The sequence below is a fragment of the Rhineura floridana genome, chromosome 5 (genome assembly GCF_030035675.1).
Source record: "Rhineura floridana isolate rRhiFlo1 chromosome 5, rRhiFlo1.hap2, whole genome shotgun sequence".
NCBI classification, from domain to species: Eukaryota; Metazoa; Chordata; class Lepidosauria; order Squamata; family Rhineuridae; genus Rhineura; species Rhineura floridana.
The window spans coordinates 97723825-97741836 of record NC_084484.1 but is presented as its reverse complement, the minus strand read 5'-3'; the positions used below and the strand labels follow the sequence as shown (position 1 = coordinate 97741836).

Here is an 18012-nt window from a genome sequence, read left to right as displayed (position 1 = left end):
ATTTTGGAGTGCTGTACTCAATGGTTGAATGCCTGTGTTTTTGACAGACTGGAAGCCAATGTGGTTGAGATCCACAGCAAACTGTGGTTAGCCAGTGACTTCTGAGAAGCCATGTTGCCAACTCACAGAAACTCTCTGTGAGTGTGAACAGCTCTTCAGCATTATTCAGGTTGCCTGCTTAGCATTTAATGTAATTCTATCCTACAGAGCAGGGATGGGAACCAGTAGCCCTCAAGATCAGCCATCACCAACCCAGTGCCTATCAAATTTGGATTACTACTCCCATCAACCCTGGTCAGCACAGGAGTTGAATGGAGTTGAAGTCCAACAACTCCCATCAACTTCCATGCTGGCGGAGGCTGATGGGAGTTTGATGACAGCTGATCTAGATGTTGCTGGATTAAAACTCCCACAATCCTTCACCATTGCCCATGTTGGAGTTCAGCAACATCTGGAAGGGCACAGCTTCCCTATCCCTGATACAGAAGGATGAGCATGGCCTTACAGAGTTAAACATTTTAAACTTGCTGCAACATTTCTGCTTAGATATGCAGAGAAATAAATTTGTCTTTTAAAAAAGTTAACAATTATCCAATGAGCACAAATACACAGGATTTGCCAGGTGCATTTAAAAAGTGAAGAATGATTCTAGATTGCTTTTGTTTAAAATATTTTTTTCTTTTCCCTCTCTGTCTTTCTGCTATTGCTCATGCTTTTTTCCCCTTTGTTGCCAGGAGACTGAAAAAACTGAAGCTACTGAAGAGAATGAGGCGCACGCAGAAGACAATGCAGATGCTGATACAACTGAAGTGCCTACAGAACAGGTACTGTAATTTTCTTTTCTCTTTTCCCTTGCCATTTTTGTCCAAAATTTCCCTCATATTTCTGATATCTAGGCTACGAGAGCCATTGCTTATGTAGCCAAAACAGCACCATCCACACATGAAAGGAGATATCAGCAGGCATGGGGGAACTCTGAGGTTTGCAAATGTTTGCTTTTTAAAATAGGAGGGTAATCCCACAGTGGAAGGAAGGAAACTTCAAAATAGCCCTGTGTGAGGACATAAAACCAGGCTGGGGAGAGAACAATGGAATGGAGCGGCTGGAATCCTGAAGAGGGATTCCTCCACACTACAATAATTTGTTGCCAGTTGCAGTTGTATGCTTCTATACTTTGTAGAAGAATTGCAGTCATTTGGGTGTGTCTGTGGAGGTCATATATTGACAAATTTAAAAGGCATGATCAATTGGCCATGCTGGCAGGTGCTGATGGGAGTTGGAGTCCAACAACTCTGGAGGGCTATGGGTTCTTCATCCTGCTCTAGTACTTCCTCCAAACCTCATTCATTTAACTGTAATCAATTGTTCCCTTCCACTTTACATTTCAGAAAAAAAATGTTTTTAAAAACACCTTGTGAAAGCTGTTTTCAAAGATGGCATCTAGTAATATGGCAGGGATGGGAAAACCGAATCCAACTCTCATAAGCCCCGGCCAGTGTGGCCCAATGGCCAGGGATGCTGGGAGTTGTAGTCCAACAACATCTGGAAGGTCACAGGCTTCCATCTCTTCAGTAGGGCATCAGTGGCATTGTCCTGCCGATTAACCATTCTGTTGAGTCACAATCAGCTTTCCCTCAGAGCAACATATGTAGTCTAGTACCAGCAGCTGATTCCTAAGTGTCACTTTCTGTATATCTGCCTGCATGCTTGGAGGGGAATGAAAACTATGAGTAGCAAGCTGCTACCTCATTAGATAAATAAAACAACATGGAGATGACTCTGAATTCATCTGTAATATAAAAGCAGCAAACATGTAGTTTCTGCATGTGAAAAGAATGATACTGCACATGAACAGACATGTTAAGAACTCTTCTTCATGGTTTGATCCTGTGGGGTCATAGGATAGATAAATTATTATGATGCACAAATAATGTGGAGAGGGGGAGAGATTTTCAATTGTACCTGTCTTCTTTGAATAGTTATCACAGATGTTCTGTATCTTTTGCCAGCAACAAAACCCCAAAGGCCCAGATAGACATATTTTCTGGATGTAGAGTTCTCCACCAGACAGGTCAAACCCTAAAGATTTCTTAAACTTTTATCCTTACCACAGCTGTTATTGATTATTGAAACTCGGATCTCTGCTGAAGTCTGGATGCAATCCTATATTGACTTTCCTCAGTGGGACTAACTTTGAAGTAGACATCTATAGGATTGTTCTCTTAATGCACTTAGCCATGGGTTACTCACCTGTGGCCCATGAGCAACATCTGGTCCCTAAGATGTTTTGTGGCCTCCCAAAATGCATCATTTTTTAAATTGCTACTATTCCTATGGGCCCCCTGCTGTGATGCCATGATGGCAAAATGTTTTTGCAGGCCACCAGGTTTTCCCCATATTTTCCATTTTTAAAATGTTTTTTAATTTTAAAAAAAGTTAAAACTAATTTTTAAATTAGTGTCTGCTCCCATTGATTCCCTACTGTGATGCCAAAAGGGTTTTTTTGTGTGTGTGTGGCATGGCTAGGTCCCAACAAATTTGTCCATTTTTAAACCATTTTTTTAAATAATTGAATTAATTTTATTTTATTGAATGGCCCCATAGGTAGCCTGTAGGTAGCATGACAACAAAAGGTTTTTGGTGGCCCTAAGGCTCCACAAAATGCATGAATTTCTTTAAAAAAAGGAATATATTTGTCACTGACCACTCCTACAGGGCCCCTGCTGTGATTGCTATGATTTATTTATTTGGACAATCTCTATACCACTTATGTTTAAACAAAACTCTAAGCAGTTTACAATATAAGTTAAAACACCTTAAACAAACAGCAGATACAAAGAAAGGCTTTTGTGACACCCCCAATACCCTCATTTGTCCTTTAAAAAAGGCCATACCTACTTTGATACGTGCCTTCTGCAGGGTTGACCATGGTTCAATGTGGTCCTTGGCCCAAAAAAGGTTATCCATCCTTGCACTGAGCCATTGCTGTTAGGGGCAGAGCATTGCCCTAACATATAATGTAATCAGGTGTACTGGGTGTACTTGGAACTAAACAGAAATCAAAATTCAGCACCACAATCTGTGCCATGAAAGCTAAATTTTGCAAACTATGTAAAATTATGCAAACAGAACCAATAATGTTGGTAAGCATATTCTGGACATTATTCTGTTCCAACTAGTTATGAAGAGGGGCAAAATGCTGAACTTTCCTCTTCAGTCCCCATCGTGTCCATTGGATGTTTTATTCTTAAATATATCTTTACAGATAATCTGTTTTCTTAAAAATAAAATCTGAAAATGCTGTACTCCACACCAAATTCCAAACTGAGAAATTACAAAATACAGACAGCACACTGAATATGTGCTTTCATTAAGATGCCCGATGTTTCTTGAGGTTGGTGGCAAAAAAATTAAAAATTAAAAATTGCTGCAAGAGCAAGGCACTTCACTGTTTTATGAGGACCATTGAAACAAGTGGAAATGTTCTGCATTGCTGCCATTTCCCTGCCATTCCTGTTCCAATGAAGGGCTGAGCCAACATGGGCTCCCAAAATGTTCCACACTATGGCAGAAAGATAGGGCGTTTTGCTGGACCTTTGTGTGCATGTGAAATTCTCCAACAGTTTTTATCTTCTGATAAATGGTGGCTCACTCAATATTGAATTAAATTTTATTGTTTGTTTATATTGTTGGATGATAGAAGCAATGGGCTAAGAAAGGAGAGAGAGGAGTAAGGACAAAATCCATTTCTGCCCTCAACAGTATTAAAATGACATTGAACACAATAAAAACTTGATTCCTAATTGCACCCAAAATTCATGGAGAATGAAACTGGGGTGACCATTTCACCAAACATTTTCCAGGGGAGTACTAAAATTTTTCAACAGTTCTGGAGGAGCTTGAAAAATAAAATAAAATAAAATAAATAAAAAGGTCAGCAAACTATTCTAAGAAATTTTGACTCAGCCCTGCTTTATGTGCAGCCTCTTGGGATAAGGGGGAAAAGGAACATAATGTCAACAATGCCTTGCAGCTTGCTTTAGGGTGCAATCCAATGCATGCTTATCTGGGATTGAACATAGTAGTAGGACTTCTGAATAAACATGTATATAGGATCCCCCTGATTAAAAGATTTTAGTCTTCCCTCAAGAATATTTTTGTCATTGATTAATGTCTAATTTTTTATAATTGGTCTGTTTTTAAGAATGGTTTCAACTTTCTGATTCGCAGAAAGAAGGCAAAGAACAGCCAGTGACAGAAGTCTAGTCACATGTTTGAACACTTCTTGTTGCATGCACTTTTGCTTGTCTTCTTGTTTATTGACTTATTTAAAGCAGTGCTTGACAACCCTCTTTCCCTAAGCTAAAAAACAAAACCAAGTTAGGATTGGAATCTAGCAAAGAATATTTTTGTCTGAGTCTAATTGTCCTCTGGATCCAAGGAATTAAACTGACTGCCCATTTTCTTCTAACAAACAGAGCTTGGAAAAGCTACTTTTTTGAACTACAACTCCCATCAGCCCCAGCCAGCATGGCCACTAGATTGGGCTGATGGGAATTGTAGTTCAAAAAAAGTAACTTTTCCAAGCTCTTCTAACAAAACAGCATGTGCTTTAACTGATGTATTAAGACAGCAACTTATATAAGTGTGTGGGCATGCAAGAGTCTGCAGGGCACAGCAGAGGGCTAAGGGTGGCTTTGTCAATGAGGCAGGTGGCAGATAGCTTTAAGCTAGAGTTGCAAGACCTTGGATAGCTGCAGGTGGACAACTTGTTCCATTAGGGTCTAAAACTCAGTGGAGGCCTTTCATCCCTCTTTTGCCATATTTTCCCTCCCAGGCTCTGCCCCCTTCCTGAAGAGAGGAGGTCCTGAAAGGAGCAGTCATCTTGCCTAGAGCCTGCTACAGATAGCCTCTCAGCCAGCTCCTGCCTTGTGCATTACATGTGCTGGTGAGCAGCAGTGGGGAGCACAAGGCCCCTAGTGTAAATGGTGTCTGCTCCTCAGGGGAATTTCTCTTAGGGAAATGAAAATAGGGACACTCCTATGCAGAAATAGGTGGGGTTAAGAGCAGAGTCCAGCAGCCCAGCTGATCTGATGATCTAGAATTTTTAGGATGTTGCCCACCCTAACTGAGGGAAAAGGGCTGATGGAAAATGTATACACGTGACCTAACAATAGAAACAGTTTGGAACAGAGAGAGAACTGTGTGCAAGAAGACTGATCTTTGGGTAAAAGTGCCTCTCTCTGGAGATCTGAGGTAACACAGCAGATCTCCTGTCTTATGGGGATGTATACAGAAAAATAACCAGAGAATCAATATCGAACAGTATCATTCTGTGTTTAGCCACACACACACACAATGGAGAAAGAGAGAAGACATACAGACTACCATTGGGCTTATTAGCTTGGCTGAATTATATTGCTAAGGTATATTTATTTTCTTTTGATCATTAATCATTAAATCTAATGTGAATTGTCTCTGTGTGTTAATATAATACTCAAAATTCACCTGCATACATTTTTTAAAGCTTGCATTTCTGCTTAAAAAATGAAATGTGTAAACAACACAGTATGATTGCAAATGGACTATACACACCACTTCCAAATTAACGTTTTCCTTCTCAGAGAATTATACTCTTGAAACATAACATTAATTATTTATGTCGGTCCACATTTTATAGAAGGATCTCCGAGGAGACTAGGTTCTGCCCACTTCCACTCATCTTTAAAGTTGCTATAGTTTTTGCATTGCATTATAAGGTGTTTTCATGATTTTTAGGGAGAAATATGCATGTCACATTTAACCTTCTATTTCAGTAGTTGCTTCTTTCCATTCTAGTATTTGAACATTCTTTCATTCCTTTATATAAATAAGGAAACAGATGAAGCACAGGAGGAAGAGGAGGAAGAGGAAGAAGAAGAGGAATCTTAGTACAATTGTAATATGACTTTTTCCTTCAAAAGACTGTTCAGGTAACTGTGCTAATAACTGTCTGATTTCAGCCTTCACCTGAGAATTTGAATTGTCTCAACCTCCCCGCCTCCCCCAAAAACCTCCTAATTGTCTCTGTTTTCTTAACTAAAAAGTGGGGGGGGGAGAAGTAGAGAATGCTTTTGTTTTAAGCAGACAACAGTAAGTGTAAAAGCTGCTTAATTGCCATCGTTTACTTTTTCAACATGTCCCTTATATAACCATTCTTTCTTTCTGTGCTGCTTTCCCATGGTAAACCATGCTCAAAGTGCCTTACAACATCAAGAAGTTTACATATGATAATTATTTTGTTCTTATGATGGGTAAAGGTGGGGGCACATAATGTTAGTGGGAGAGAAACAGAGCATGAGCCACCTCATTTAAGCCATTTTTGTCCCATAATTTCTAGTGGGAGAGAATTAAACACATGTTTATAACTCTCTTGTTAAATTCAAGGTGACTTAAATGTGTTTTCCTCCCCACAAAAAGTGTTTTCCTTTGTCTGGATTGTGTCCATAATTTTAAACAAAAGTGTATTTTTTGTGGAAATGTTTAATTAGTTGGGGGTCCATGGGCAATTTTTTTTTTTAAATGATAAAATAACGCTATATGGGGAAATTCCACAACTGCTTATACTGAAGTAGTCCATGGATCCCAGTGACCTTTATTTCCTACTTCAGAGAAAGCTGGACACTCATAAAGACCTATCGAAATCAATACACTCCTCCAACCTACACCCAAAGTATTGATATATGGGAAGATATATATGTTTTCATATAATTTTCTCTGTGATCCTTTATTGCATTTATATCTCACCTTTCTCCACAACAGCCCTGTGAGGTAGGTTAGATTGAGAGATAGTGACTAGCCCAAGGTAATACAGTGAGCAGTGGTTGAGTAGAGATTTTAACCTAGGTTTCCATAGTCCTAGTCCAATTCTCTAACTACTATTCCCCAACCAATGATTACCCACTGCAATCAATAAGACTTATGTACATCTAAGTATGTGTTGTATCTGAGTCTTAATAACTTGCACAAGATGAGTGCCATGGTTTTAAAATTTAAATCCTACATGGTTGCCACCAAAACTTCCCACATCTTTGTTATTGGAAATTTGCACTGGAGCCTTGATATGAATGAATTAATGTCAAATCACTCGGAAGAAGGTTTCAATGTAAATCAACTGAATGCACATTAGCTCCTCACTCTTAATGTTTTGAACTTACGTCATATATGCTGTCATTTCCAATATATACATTTTGCTTACTGTGTTGCCAATAGATCCAGTCATTTGACAGACTAATGCCATCTAGTGTTTTAAACTGTGACTGTAAATGCAAACAAGTATTCTAGCTAGCATACTTTTGCGCGCCACCCCAATCTCTGAGCAGTGAGAGATCTCCAGAGGTCCCTGCGCTTGTTCAGGGTTTGGTTTCCTTGGAAAGGTCAGGGGAGACTGTGGTGTCTTTATGAAATATGGTTTATTTATTTACACACATTCCAACCTGAGCTTAAGATGGAGGGGTTCAAAGCATCACTAGTCCAATAGATCTTTCTTTTCCATCAGGTTTACAGGAGACCATCCTAAAGCCATGGTGCAGGGAGCCAGTCTCTCTGCATGTCTCCAGTTCCCAGCCTTTCCTCAGACTCAACAAAACACAACTAAAAAACTAAAAAACACAATCCTCTCTTTTGGCCCCAGAAGGGAGGGGTTCTCTTGAAGAGTTTCAGTAACAGTAGGATCTCCCTGGCCCATTCGCCAGTTAATGGGCACTTGATAGACCCATTAGCCCACCTGGCCACTCTATTAGATTTACAAAGGAGGCTCATCTGACCAGTGGAGCAGGTTTCTCTGCTGCAGAGCCCACCTCCAGGTGCAGGGTTCCAAATCAGAGGCTGGAAGGGGACTCATGGAAATCATCTATCTCAACTCCCAAACCCATAACAATATCTTGACATCTCCTCTCAAACATGCCTGGAACATGGGGTTAATATTTTACAGAAATATGAATCAGCACTCTACAAAGAACTTAGTCAGTGATGGAAGGGCACTCATTCCTACGGTATAAACATATATACAGTATAATATAGCCAACATTGTCTAACAAAAACAAAAACAAATAAACAGAGGTCATTTTAAAATTCATTTCCAGCAGTGCTGTTAGGCTCTCACTTGCCCTATGGCTCAAGAGTTGTTCATACTGTTTACAATGCTATTTTTTTGAAAAAGAGTTAGGGTTTTTTCATAATTACACTAGAAATGCTTTTGAGCCTTTCTTCTGCTATTTGCGCTGTGTGTAAATATTATGTAACCATTGAAACCCCAGGCCATGGTCAGAAGGAACATAATGCAGCCATCATACTAAAGTTAAGCAGGTTTGGCTCTGGCTGGTGTCTGAATGGAGCCCCATCTATGCTGCCTCGAGTTCCATCATGGGAAAAAGGAAGGGCATAAACCTAAATAAATATCTCCCTCCATGCTGAGTCAAGGCAAGCCTCAGGCTGGAGGTAAGGCAGGGTTCTGGTGGAGGCAGGGTGAGGTTCAGGCTGGATATCAGGCACACTGAGGCAAAACTAGATAGAAGTGGCTCAGCCTGGATGCAGGGGGCTTAAGCTGTGCTCAGTGGACACAGAACTCCTGTGTTGCTTCAGCAGGGAACACAGTGAGCCTCAGCCTTGTATAGTAGCAGCACAGTTGCCTCCCAAGTGTGAACCCCACCCATACTGAAAGATGTAGAGCAGGGGAGTATCTAGTCCTCAGTGAAATCTTCCGAGTCCAAGGATGGTAGTGCCACATCCTTTGGCCAGAGGGGGACACTGGCTCTGGAGGCTCATCAGGTGGCAACACTTCTGGGGGTGAGGCCTGTCTGCCTTTCCCCTCCTGTTTTAGAGGACTCCGACTCCTGGTCCCTGACAATAAATGTTACAGTTGGGATAGAAAGCAGACGAGGGCCATTTTGAAATTAAAATTGAATGAAGATTCTGGCCAAAGTTACTTTTTCAATTGCATTGCAATGTTAAACATCAGCTCAGGTGGAGGAGCTGATTTACATAGTGCTTCCATATGGACCTGGCCCAGATGGGCTCATGGAGCCCACATTCCAAAGTGATCATACATGGAAGCCACCATCATGTATGAACCAGTTCTGTGATTTTAAATTGGGGCAACAGCATGAAACGCTTCTCCACCGAAATGCCAGGGACAGGGGGTGTCCTTGCAACATATCCAGGGTTACAGTGAAAGCCATTTGGATCTTGAGCAACCCAGCTCTGCTCCTTTCCCCCTCAGCCTCTTCTTCTCCATGCCACTAAGCAGCAACCTGGAGAGACAACTTGGGCTGCAGCAACCCCAATGGCTGCAGCTGTGCTAATGCTAGGGGTAAAGCTGACCCCTGAACTGGAGAAAGGGAGTGAGTTTTGTTCTGCTTCACGTACGAAAGAATGATTTAACATTGTAATTTAATATTCCGAAAAGTCTAATTTATTTCTCTGTCTTTTTCTTTTACTGCTTTTGAAATGAGGATGAACCCAATTAAATGAAACCAGACCTTTCGTTAAGAAAACAAATGCCTGCAGAGTATCTTGCCTCTAACTGCAGAACATATAAAAGAGGAATGGGAAACATTTTTCAGCCTGAGTGCCACGTTCTCTTATGGGCAACTTTCCGGGAGCTGCATGCCAGTGGTGGGTGGGGCAAGAGGGAAAAGGGGCAGAGCAATGGGGAAGACTCTTGCCTTTGTACAGTAGACTGTTGTAGCCTTTTGAAATCAGAGGCTTCTACACTCCTCTCCATGCTACATCTAAGTAAGCAAGATGAATGATCACAGTCCAAAGACACATTCCAGCCAGAGAAAAACACTTCAGGACGCGGCTCTGGGTGAAGGGTGTGGCTTGGAGAGAGGTGTGGGAGAGTCCCACGGGCCAGACAGAGAGGCTTGGAGGACTGCATTTGACTGATATAAAACGGTGGGGGCTCTAAAAATGGATACTAGCTCTGGCAAGATGGTGGCCTGCAGACTTTAACAGGACACTAGAGTTATTTCTTCCACATCCATCACCAGAAGGCATTGCTCACTGGTGCTGCAGAGAAAGTGTGCATTCTTATGACTCCCCTCCCCTTTTGCCCATAATAGGGCATATACTTCAGTACAGGGGAGTAGTTGAAGAAGAAGTAGTATGGGGTATATCCCAGTGTGGACTCCTTCCTGACAATGAGATAAATGTGCAAGTATGGGTGAAGGGGGGAAGACACAAAGTTGTACTTGTTCTGCAGCCACTTCCTCCACTGTGCCTTCTCTTTGGAGGAAGAAAGGGAGGGGAGACAATACATCATCATCCACCCTTGTATAGCCCAAGCCTCAAGTCGGGCAAGGGAGCTGGAAGAAGGATCTGTCCCCAACCCACTTCATCAGTGTTTCAGGCTCAAGGAGACGGCTGACTCAGATAAATTCACTGCACTCCAAAGAGTTGTTCCAAAGAGTCTGTATTTACATGAATCAGAAGCCGTGTGCATCATTGCATGAAGGCTCCCTATTGATTATTGTTTTGTGAGGATGCAATTCTTTGCCCTTTCCTCCTTCCACTTTCTCATAGTTGTTTGTTTATTTGTTTGTCTTATTACCCGCCCTTCACCATCAGCTCCCAGGGCAGGTCACAGCAATTTTAAAATACAATATTAACAGCAGTTTAAAACAAATTATAGTCACAAGAATACAGTGCGTCCATATATAGCAAAGGTCCGTATAAGGTAAAGATGTGCATCTTTAGCATGTGATGGAAACTATGAAGGTGCCAAACTCATTTCTGTGTGGAGGAAATTCCACAATTTATGGGCTGCGACAAAAAATGCCCTCTCCTGGGCTGTGACCCCCCAAACTACTGAGGGTGGTGGAACTATCAAGACACCCCCCCCACTGACCTTAACACCCAAGAGGTTTCAGGCTTCAAAAACTAGCATGAGCACCTTGAATTGGGCCTGGAAACAAACTAGCAACCAATGCAGCTTCTTTAAAATGGGTTAAATGAGATCTAAATGGAACCCCAGCCAGTAATCTGGCCACTGCATTTTAGATCAGTTGAACAGAGTAATCTTGAAGGGCAGCCCCATGTAGAGTTAATTGCAATAATCCAGTACGAAAGTTACCAGAGTATGGAGCACAGTAGCCAAGTCACCACTGACCAAAAGAGGTTGTAGCTGGTGAACCAACCATAGCTGGAAAAAGGCACTCCTAGCTACTGAGATTACTTGAACCTTCGGTGACAGTATTGGATCCAGAAATACCCCCAATTAGGGACCTGCTTCTTCCAAGGGATTGCAGCCCTGTCCAGAACAGGTAATCTTCCCACCTCCCAGACTCAATATGCATCGTCTGGAGCTAGGCTGGTCCTATTGTGCATGAAACTGATATTTGCATCAAACATATTAAATGGTTGTTTTCCCCACAGGAAGCAGAAGCCCATGGCGTCACCACAGTGTGAAGATTAAAAACAATAACTTCCCCTCCATGACAACATCACTGCTTTTTCTCTCCAACTCCCAATATCGGCATAGATGTAATCTGAAACACCAAACAGCCCCGCAAGCATTCTTTATGTTATCTGACTTTGTGTCAAATGGGTCTTCAGATCTTCAGAACTTAGGATATAGGTTCCTGTGGGCAGATATTGTTTCAGTCTCCATGTTTGTGTACCGCCAGGCACATTTTGGCAACACTCAGAAGTGATGGCAAGGCCATTCAGAACTGGAACCTCCAAAGAAGCGCCATATGTATGTACCATAATGACCTGCTTATTTCTAAACTAAAGTAGCCTTTGAAGTGGGTGTTATTTTTAATGTACAGCAACTGAAATAAAAGCATTTCATGTCGACTATTCCCTATAGGCATTAATTTAGCATAGTAAGTTATGAAATCAGAAAACTCAAAATTTTGCTTATAGCCTACACGGTGCCTTCACTGAAGACAGGTTCTCTGTGAATTCCCCCCTCCTCTACTCCTGTATTTTGTGTCAGCCCTGTATAATATTAAATTTTCTTATTATTTCACTGTTCATGGAAGTAGAACTTTTCAATAGGTACTACGCACGTTCAAATATCAGTTTTCTCCTTGCGCAACTAAAAAGCAATTTTCAGCTCTCCCTATATTATATGTTTGGACAAGGACTGCAACTAATGGGTAGATGCAGGGCAAAGTCTTTCATCCCATTCTTTTGCAGTTCTTGTGGAAACCTGCAGTGGACTGTGGGAACCTACACTCATTGGGAAATTCTGTTGCAAGAACCCTAATGAAATTAACAAGAGCTATCAAAAAGCACATTCTATTACTGTAGTAAGCGAGCACAGAAAAAGTACCAGAGTACCTAGTATGCCTTTTGCAATTTTATTATGTTGGCAGCTACAGACCGGAACAGTGAGGAAAAGAGATACATTTATAAATTGCAGTGGGGGTGGGAGGGATCAACCTGACACCATATGATTTTTAACCCTTTCTTTCACACCATTTGGTTCACTATCTTCATAGCGGCTATTTGCCCTACTAAGCAAATATAAAGATACCCATATGATACCTGTCTGTTTTTCCGAGTGATGCAAATTGCTGCTGCTGGTGGTGATTTTAACTGGAAAAAATGGCATTGGGGAAGGGTTAAAAAAATCCCAAAGCAGTGGTCCAGATCCAAATTGGGCCACCACAGCAGCTGTTAACACTTGAAAAATGTGGGAGATCCTATTTATCACAGTTAGTTTGTCCCTGATTTTGGATCCTCCTGTTGAGTTGCCAGGCCTCACTATACCTCATTATTGGCAGTTGTCTCTAGCCCACCTTAGATTATTATAATGGCTGGACAAATGGCTCATATTTGACAATGAGGGCCAACACCCAACAACCATCTAGCAAGGTGGCTTTCATGCAAAACTATAACTGGCATTGTATGATATAAAAATAAAGTAGTTTCTAAAGGGCTTAAGCCTTGTTTAGAAAAACATCATATGGTTTTTAAAAGACTATAAGACAAAGCTGGCTAATATCTCAACAGCCCATTCTAGAATAGTTAAAAGGAATGAGATTTCTCCAGAGTAAGTAGTTTGTGGTCAAATGAAAGCTTTAAACCTTTCTGCAGTTGTGAAGCATTAAGCACTTTCATTGAACAACTTCTAAACAGGATTATAATTACAGTATCTTAATGGTATTAGGATAGGCTTTTCTCATTCTGATCCTACTTCTTTGGATACATGGTTTGTTCTTGTTTTGCATCTATTAGTGATTTTAGAAGTTCCTGTCTCCAGTGGATAGTTATCTCTGTTCCAGCCTTTGGGAGTAATTGCAGCCTTCAAGTATGCAGCCACTAGATATAACTTCCAATGCAGGAGAATACTATTTTGGTGACAACAAAAGCAATTGTTACTGCCTAGAGCAGGGGTTAGATTGGCACAGCTTTGGCTGCACACTGTCTATAATCAGCTCAATTAAGACCTGAATTGTAGATGATGAAGACGATTAATTAAATTTATATCCCACCCTTCCTCCCAAAGATAAAGCTTAAAATGTGGGGCAACATTGACATTGCTGAACTTTTTTTTTGGCCATAGACTTTTAAGGCAATCTATTTATGATTATAGTTGGCCTATTCGAGTATAGGCCAAGTGTGACAATTTTCTAGTCTTTTCTCTCTCTTTTTTCTTTACATGCATTTGCCTGCACTGAACTACTAGCAACACGCAAGAGTGAATGAAGCAACCCCATTATCTGTAATGACTGCACTCTGTGTTATTTGTTTGTTCCTCCCAGTGCCTTTGTGTAGTGTAACAGCTGCTGGAGACCTCAGTGTACTTAAAAAAAACCCACAACTTTTCTATCCATCTGTCTGTGTTTTCATTTATTTTCATAAGACAAAGAAAGAAACATTAGACTGTACTGGAAATTACTATGAAAAAAAAGCAAATTAATTCTCTGTTGAAGAGAATTGCATTATGCTTGCTTTGAGGAAGTTTAAGAACACAGGAAGCTGCCTTACTGAATCAGACCAGTGGTTCATCTAGCTCACTATTGTCTACACTGCCTGGCAGTGGCTCTCTAGAGTTCCAGATATTCCTAGCCTTTCTACCTGGACATATTGAGGATTGAACCTGGGACTTTCTGCATGTGATGCAGATGCTCTACACTGAGCTACGTCCCACATCCAATCCTGTAGCCAGCTTTCCTTATTAGGTAGGGCAGTCATGTTTCCAGGTGGGGCATGGGAGGGAGGCACATAGCACCACCGAATTCTTCTCCCCCCCTCCTGATGGAGACGATGTGAGGGCCAAGGCAGGGGAAGGGAAAGACCCTTTTCCCTCAGTCCTCCTCCATGCAGAAAATGCATTAACTTACATAATGGGCTATGTAAAGGTCTAGTTAACAGAACATTGAGTATGAAAACCAGGAATGAAATGCCTGGCATATTTTTGTTTCACAAGAAAAAAGGATGTTAAAGGTATAGTGAACAAAGGGATACCATAAGGTGAACTCCTCCTTGAGGGTCCCTCCTTGAGAGTACCTTATGGCTGTTGGCACATTTAGATTTTCCTTCCTGTTGGACAATCAAAGGAAAACCTTTTAACTGGTTGCTATATACAGGACTAACTAAGCAATTAGAAACTAATTTTGGAAAACAGCTGGAATTTCTTCTGGTTGGTGGGTTGATTTTTTTTTGCCCAGAAACCCAAAAAAGGTTTCATGCTGAGCTGCACATATTAGGAAAATCAGAAATTAGGCCTGAGTAACAGCCTAGGTGGTTGGCCAGCCACCTAACTGTAGTGTGCATAGCAGTGTTTCTGTTCCTCTAGGGCTGTTTTCATGCTTTGCCACCAAGTACTCAAGAAAAAGAAGAAAAAACAACAGCTAAGATTGTGAGTATAGTGAGTGCTTTAAAAGAGTAAAGGGTAAGTTTTTCAGATCACTTGATTTCTTTTTATTTTACCTTTTAGCAACAAGCATCCAATCCTGCTCTACTCATTATAATTAGTGCAGAATAAACAAACTCTTCTTACTGCAGGCAAACATACTTCTTTAATGCTGGCAGGTAGAGAACACAACTGAAACCGAAAAGCAGAGCAAAGGAAAGTCCAAGGCGTGAAGTCTTTAGCCCATAATACAAAGTGCTACTATTTAACTCTTCAAGGGTCATGTCATATCCAGACTGTTTTTTCAGGATCACTTAAGTAACAATAGGGTGATTGTGATCAGGAAAAATCCACCCTCAGTCAGAGAAAGTCTTCAATGAGCAGACTTTTGGGGGTTCTTCCAAATGAGGCTTTTGCTGTGCACTCACCCAGCCTTATTCACTGAATTTTGCAGAGGATCCTATTCTTAAATTGCTTTTGTTCTTAAAGCAATCTGTCATTCTTTAAATGGAAGCTGTAATTATCTGTCATGTCACAAATTATGGGGGGGGGAATCCAAAAAATTCCAGGCAGGGAGTGCACCCATTTGCCCTACCCTGGCAACTGGGCTGCCCTCTCCTTTTACAACTTTCTCTAATATATGCTGGTAAATGCTTTGCTATTACCTGAAATTGGGAACATCAGTAATTGTACGCTATGCTTTACCCTCCCATTGTCAAATTATAAATACAATGTTTATGTTCTTTGTGCTCACAGAGGAGTTAAGCAAACGTACATAGACATTCTCCATCATCCTGTCCAAATGCTAGAAAGGACCTGATCTCGGGGATGAACTAGACATTATATGGAATGCATCATTTGAACTGTGTCAGGGTGTTTTTTATTTAAGGGACAGGTAATTTTCATTTGGACTATAGTACATGGAGAGGGGAGCCATGAGCCCTCTCCCAGACGTTAACCTGATGAAAATTGCTCCCGCTTGCTATAGGAAAAACCTCCCATTGGTGATAATAACTGTTTGCGTCCCAATTTTCTCTTGAAATCTATTCACTTGTGCTGTTTTCCCCAGTACTCACCCACTTTGCAACAACAGCAGTGAAATAGCCTACTGAGACATGACATAATGTAGGGAGGGAAGAGCTAACAGCCTTGCTGTCGGATCATAGCTGTGCTGCCATTAGCATCTTTAAAACAATATTGCTAGATGTGCACTCTAGCACGAGAAAAGGCTGAGAGAGTACATGCTCTCCAAAATTTTCAGTGAAGACACCTGATTAGGACCTAAAGAACAACTTTGGGCATGCCCAGTGGGGTTTGTAGGGTGTTATTTTTAAGAGCAGACCGCCCCTCTCCAACACCCACACACCCATGGAACTACATCTGAAAGTCCTAGGGTCAAAAGTGTTTTGCATGTGGCATGAATATCTACAAGCCAACATTTCCCTTTGGTATACGGAACCAGTACTATCCTTATTTGGATCCTAGCTACAGATGCATTACTGTGGGGAGTGGGAGGGAGCATTCTTGCTAATGTTGGCCCTTTTAAAAAATTGCTTCTTGTGCCAGACACCATAAAACAGCACTTGCATAGTTGTCCAGAACAGCAGAAAAATGTTTCATACCTCAGATATCAAAAATGCCTACTTATCCAAATATCTGCCAGACATGTAGCATCATATTCAATCAGAAATATCTACCTGTCACAAACATGGTCTTTAGCAATGTTTTAGACCAGTGTTTCTCAACCAGTGGGGTGCGTCCCCCAGGAAGCATATGACGATCTCGGGGCAGGGCTTGGGTGTTTCCAGAAATATGTACATGGTATGTAACAAATTAACAATATTAAAATATAAAAGTACAAAATATTTGGAAAGTGAAAAGATCAGACACAGCTTTATTATGTGACCTGTATGTTATCACAGGTGTGCAGTACCTCAGTGTTATCTTGTGAGCTATCGTGTATATGCAATACAACATCGTGGCACAAATAAGAACAAAAATAGCAGTTTTCTTTTTACTTCAGGGTACTGGATGACCTCAAAATGGCTAAAAAAAAAATATGTTCCTTCAAGTCGATTACAACTTACAGCGACCCTATGAGTGAGTGGCCTCCAACAGCATCTGTCATGAACTACCCAGTTCAGGCCTTGTAAGTTCAGGTCTGTGGCTTCCTTTATGGAATCAATCCATCTCTTGTTTGGCCTTCCACTTTTTCTACTCCCTTCTGTTTTTCCCGGCATTATTATCTTTTCTAGTGAATCATGTCTTCTCATTATGTGTCCAAAGTATGATAACCCCAGTTTTATCATTTTAGCTTTTACCATGGTCTGAATGATCCTGACTTTAGTGTTCAGTGATACATCTTTGCATTTGAGGACCTTTTCTAGTTCTCTCATAGCTGCCCTCCCCAGTCCTAGCCTTCTTCTGATTTCTTTACTATTGTTTCCATTTTGGTTAATGACTGTGCCAAGGTATCGATAATCCTTGACAAGTTCAATGTCCTTGTTGTCAACTTTAAAGTTACATAAATCTTCTGTTGTCATTACTTTAGTCTTTTTGACATAGTAGCCTCTCGTCCAGAGTATATGTTGTGCATCAGGACAATCAGACAATTCTTTTAAAGAATTCCATAGTTTTTCATGATCTACACAATCAAAGGCTTTGATGCAATCTATAACGCACAGGGTGGTTTTCTTCTGAAAAGCTTTGGTCTGTTCCATTATCCAAGGTATGTTTGCGATATGATGTTTGGTGCCTCTTTCCTTTCTAAATTCAGCTTGGGCGTCTGGAATTTCTTGCTCCATATATGTTAAGAGCCTTTGTTGTAGAATCTTGAGCATTACTTTACTTGCATGGCATATTAAGGCAATAGTTCGATAATTACTCCATTCCCTGGAATCCCCTCTCTTTGGAATTGGGATATATATTGAACACTTCCAGTCTTTGGGCCATTGTTTAGTTTTCCACATTTCTTGACAATTTTTGTCAAAATTTGGACAAATTCAGTCTCAGTAGCTTGTAGCAACTCTACTGGTATGCCATCTGTTCCTGGTGATTTGTTTCTTCCAAGTATTTGAAGAGCAGCTTTCACCGAACATCCTAAAACTTCTGGTTCTTCATCATATGGTTCCTCCGTGAATGAATCTGTCATCCTTGCATCTCTT

The 18012-nt window shown here is 40.9% G+C and overlaps 1 protein-coding gene across 4 annotated transcripts in view; it reads left to right on the top strand.

Annotated features, from left to right (window-relative positions):
* Window positions 1-13825, top strand: part of SH3BGR (SH3 domain binding glutamate rich protein) — a 57249-nt gene extending 43424 nt beyond the window's left edge. For 3 of the 4 annotated variants that reach the window (XM_061627647.1, XM_061627650.1, XM_061627649.1), the window contains 3 exons: window positions 735-824; window positions 5875-5972; window positions 11416-13825. In XM_061627647.1, coding sequence (XP_061483631.1) covers window positions 735-824; window positions 5875-5931 — 147 coding nt within the window. In that variant the 3' untranslated portion in view covers window positions 5932-5972; window positions 11416-13825. The remainder of the gene's footprint in view (window positions 1-734; window positions 825-5874; window positions 5973-11415) is intronic. The other variant, XR_009762800.1, reaches the window with a different exon arrangement.
* The last annotated feature ends 4187 nt before the right edge of the window (window positions 13826-18012 follow it).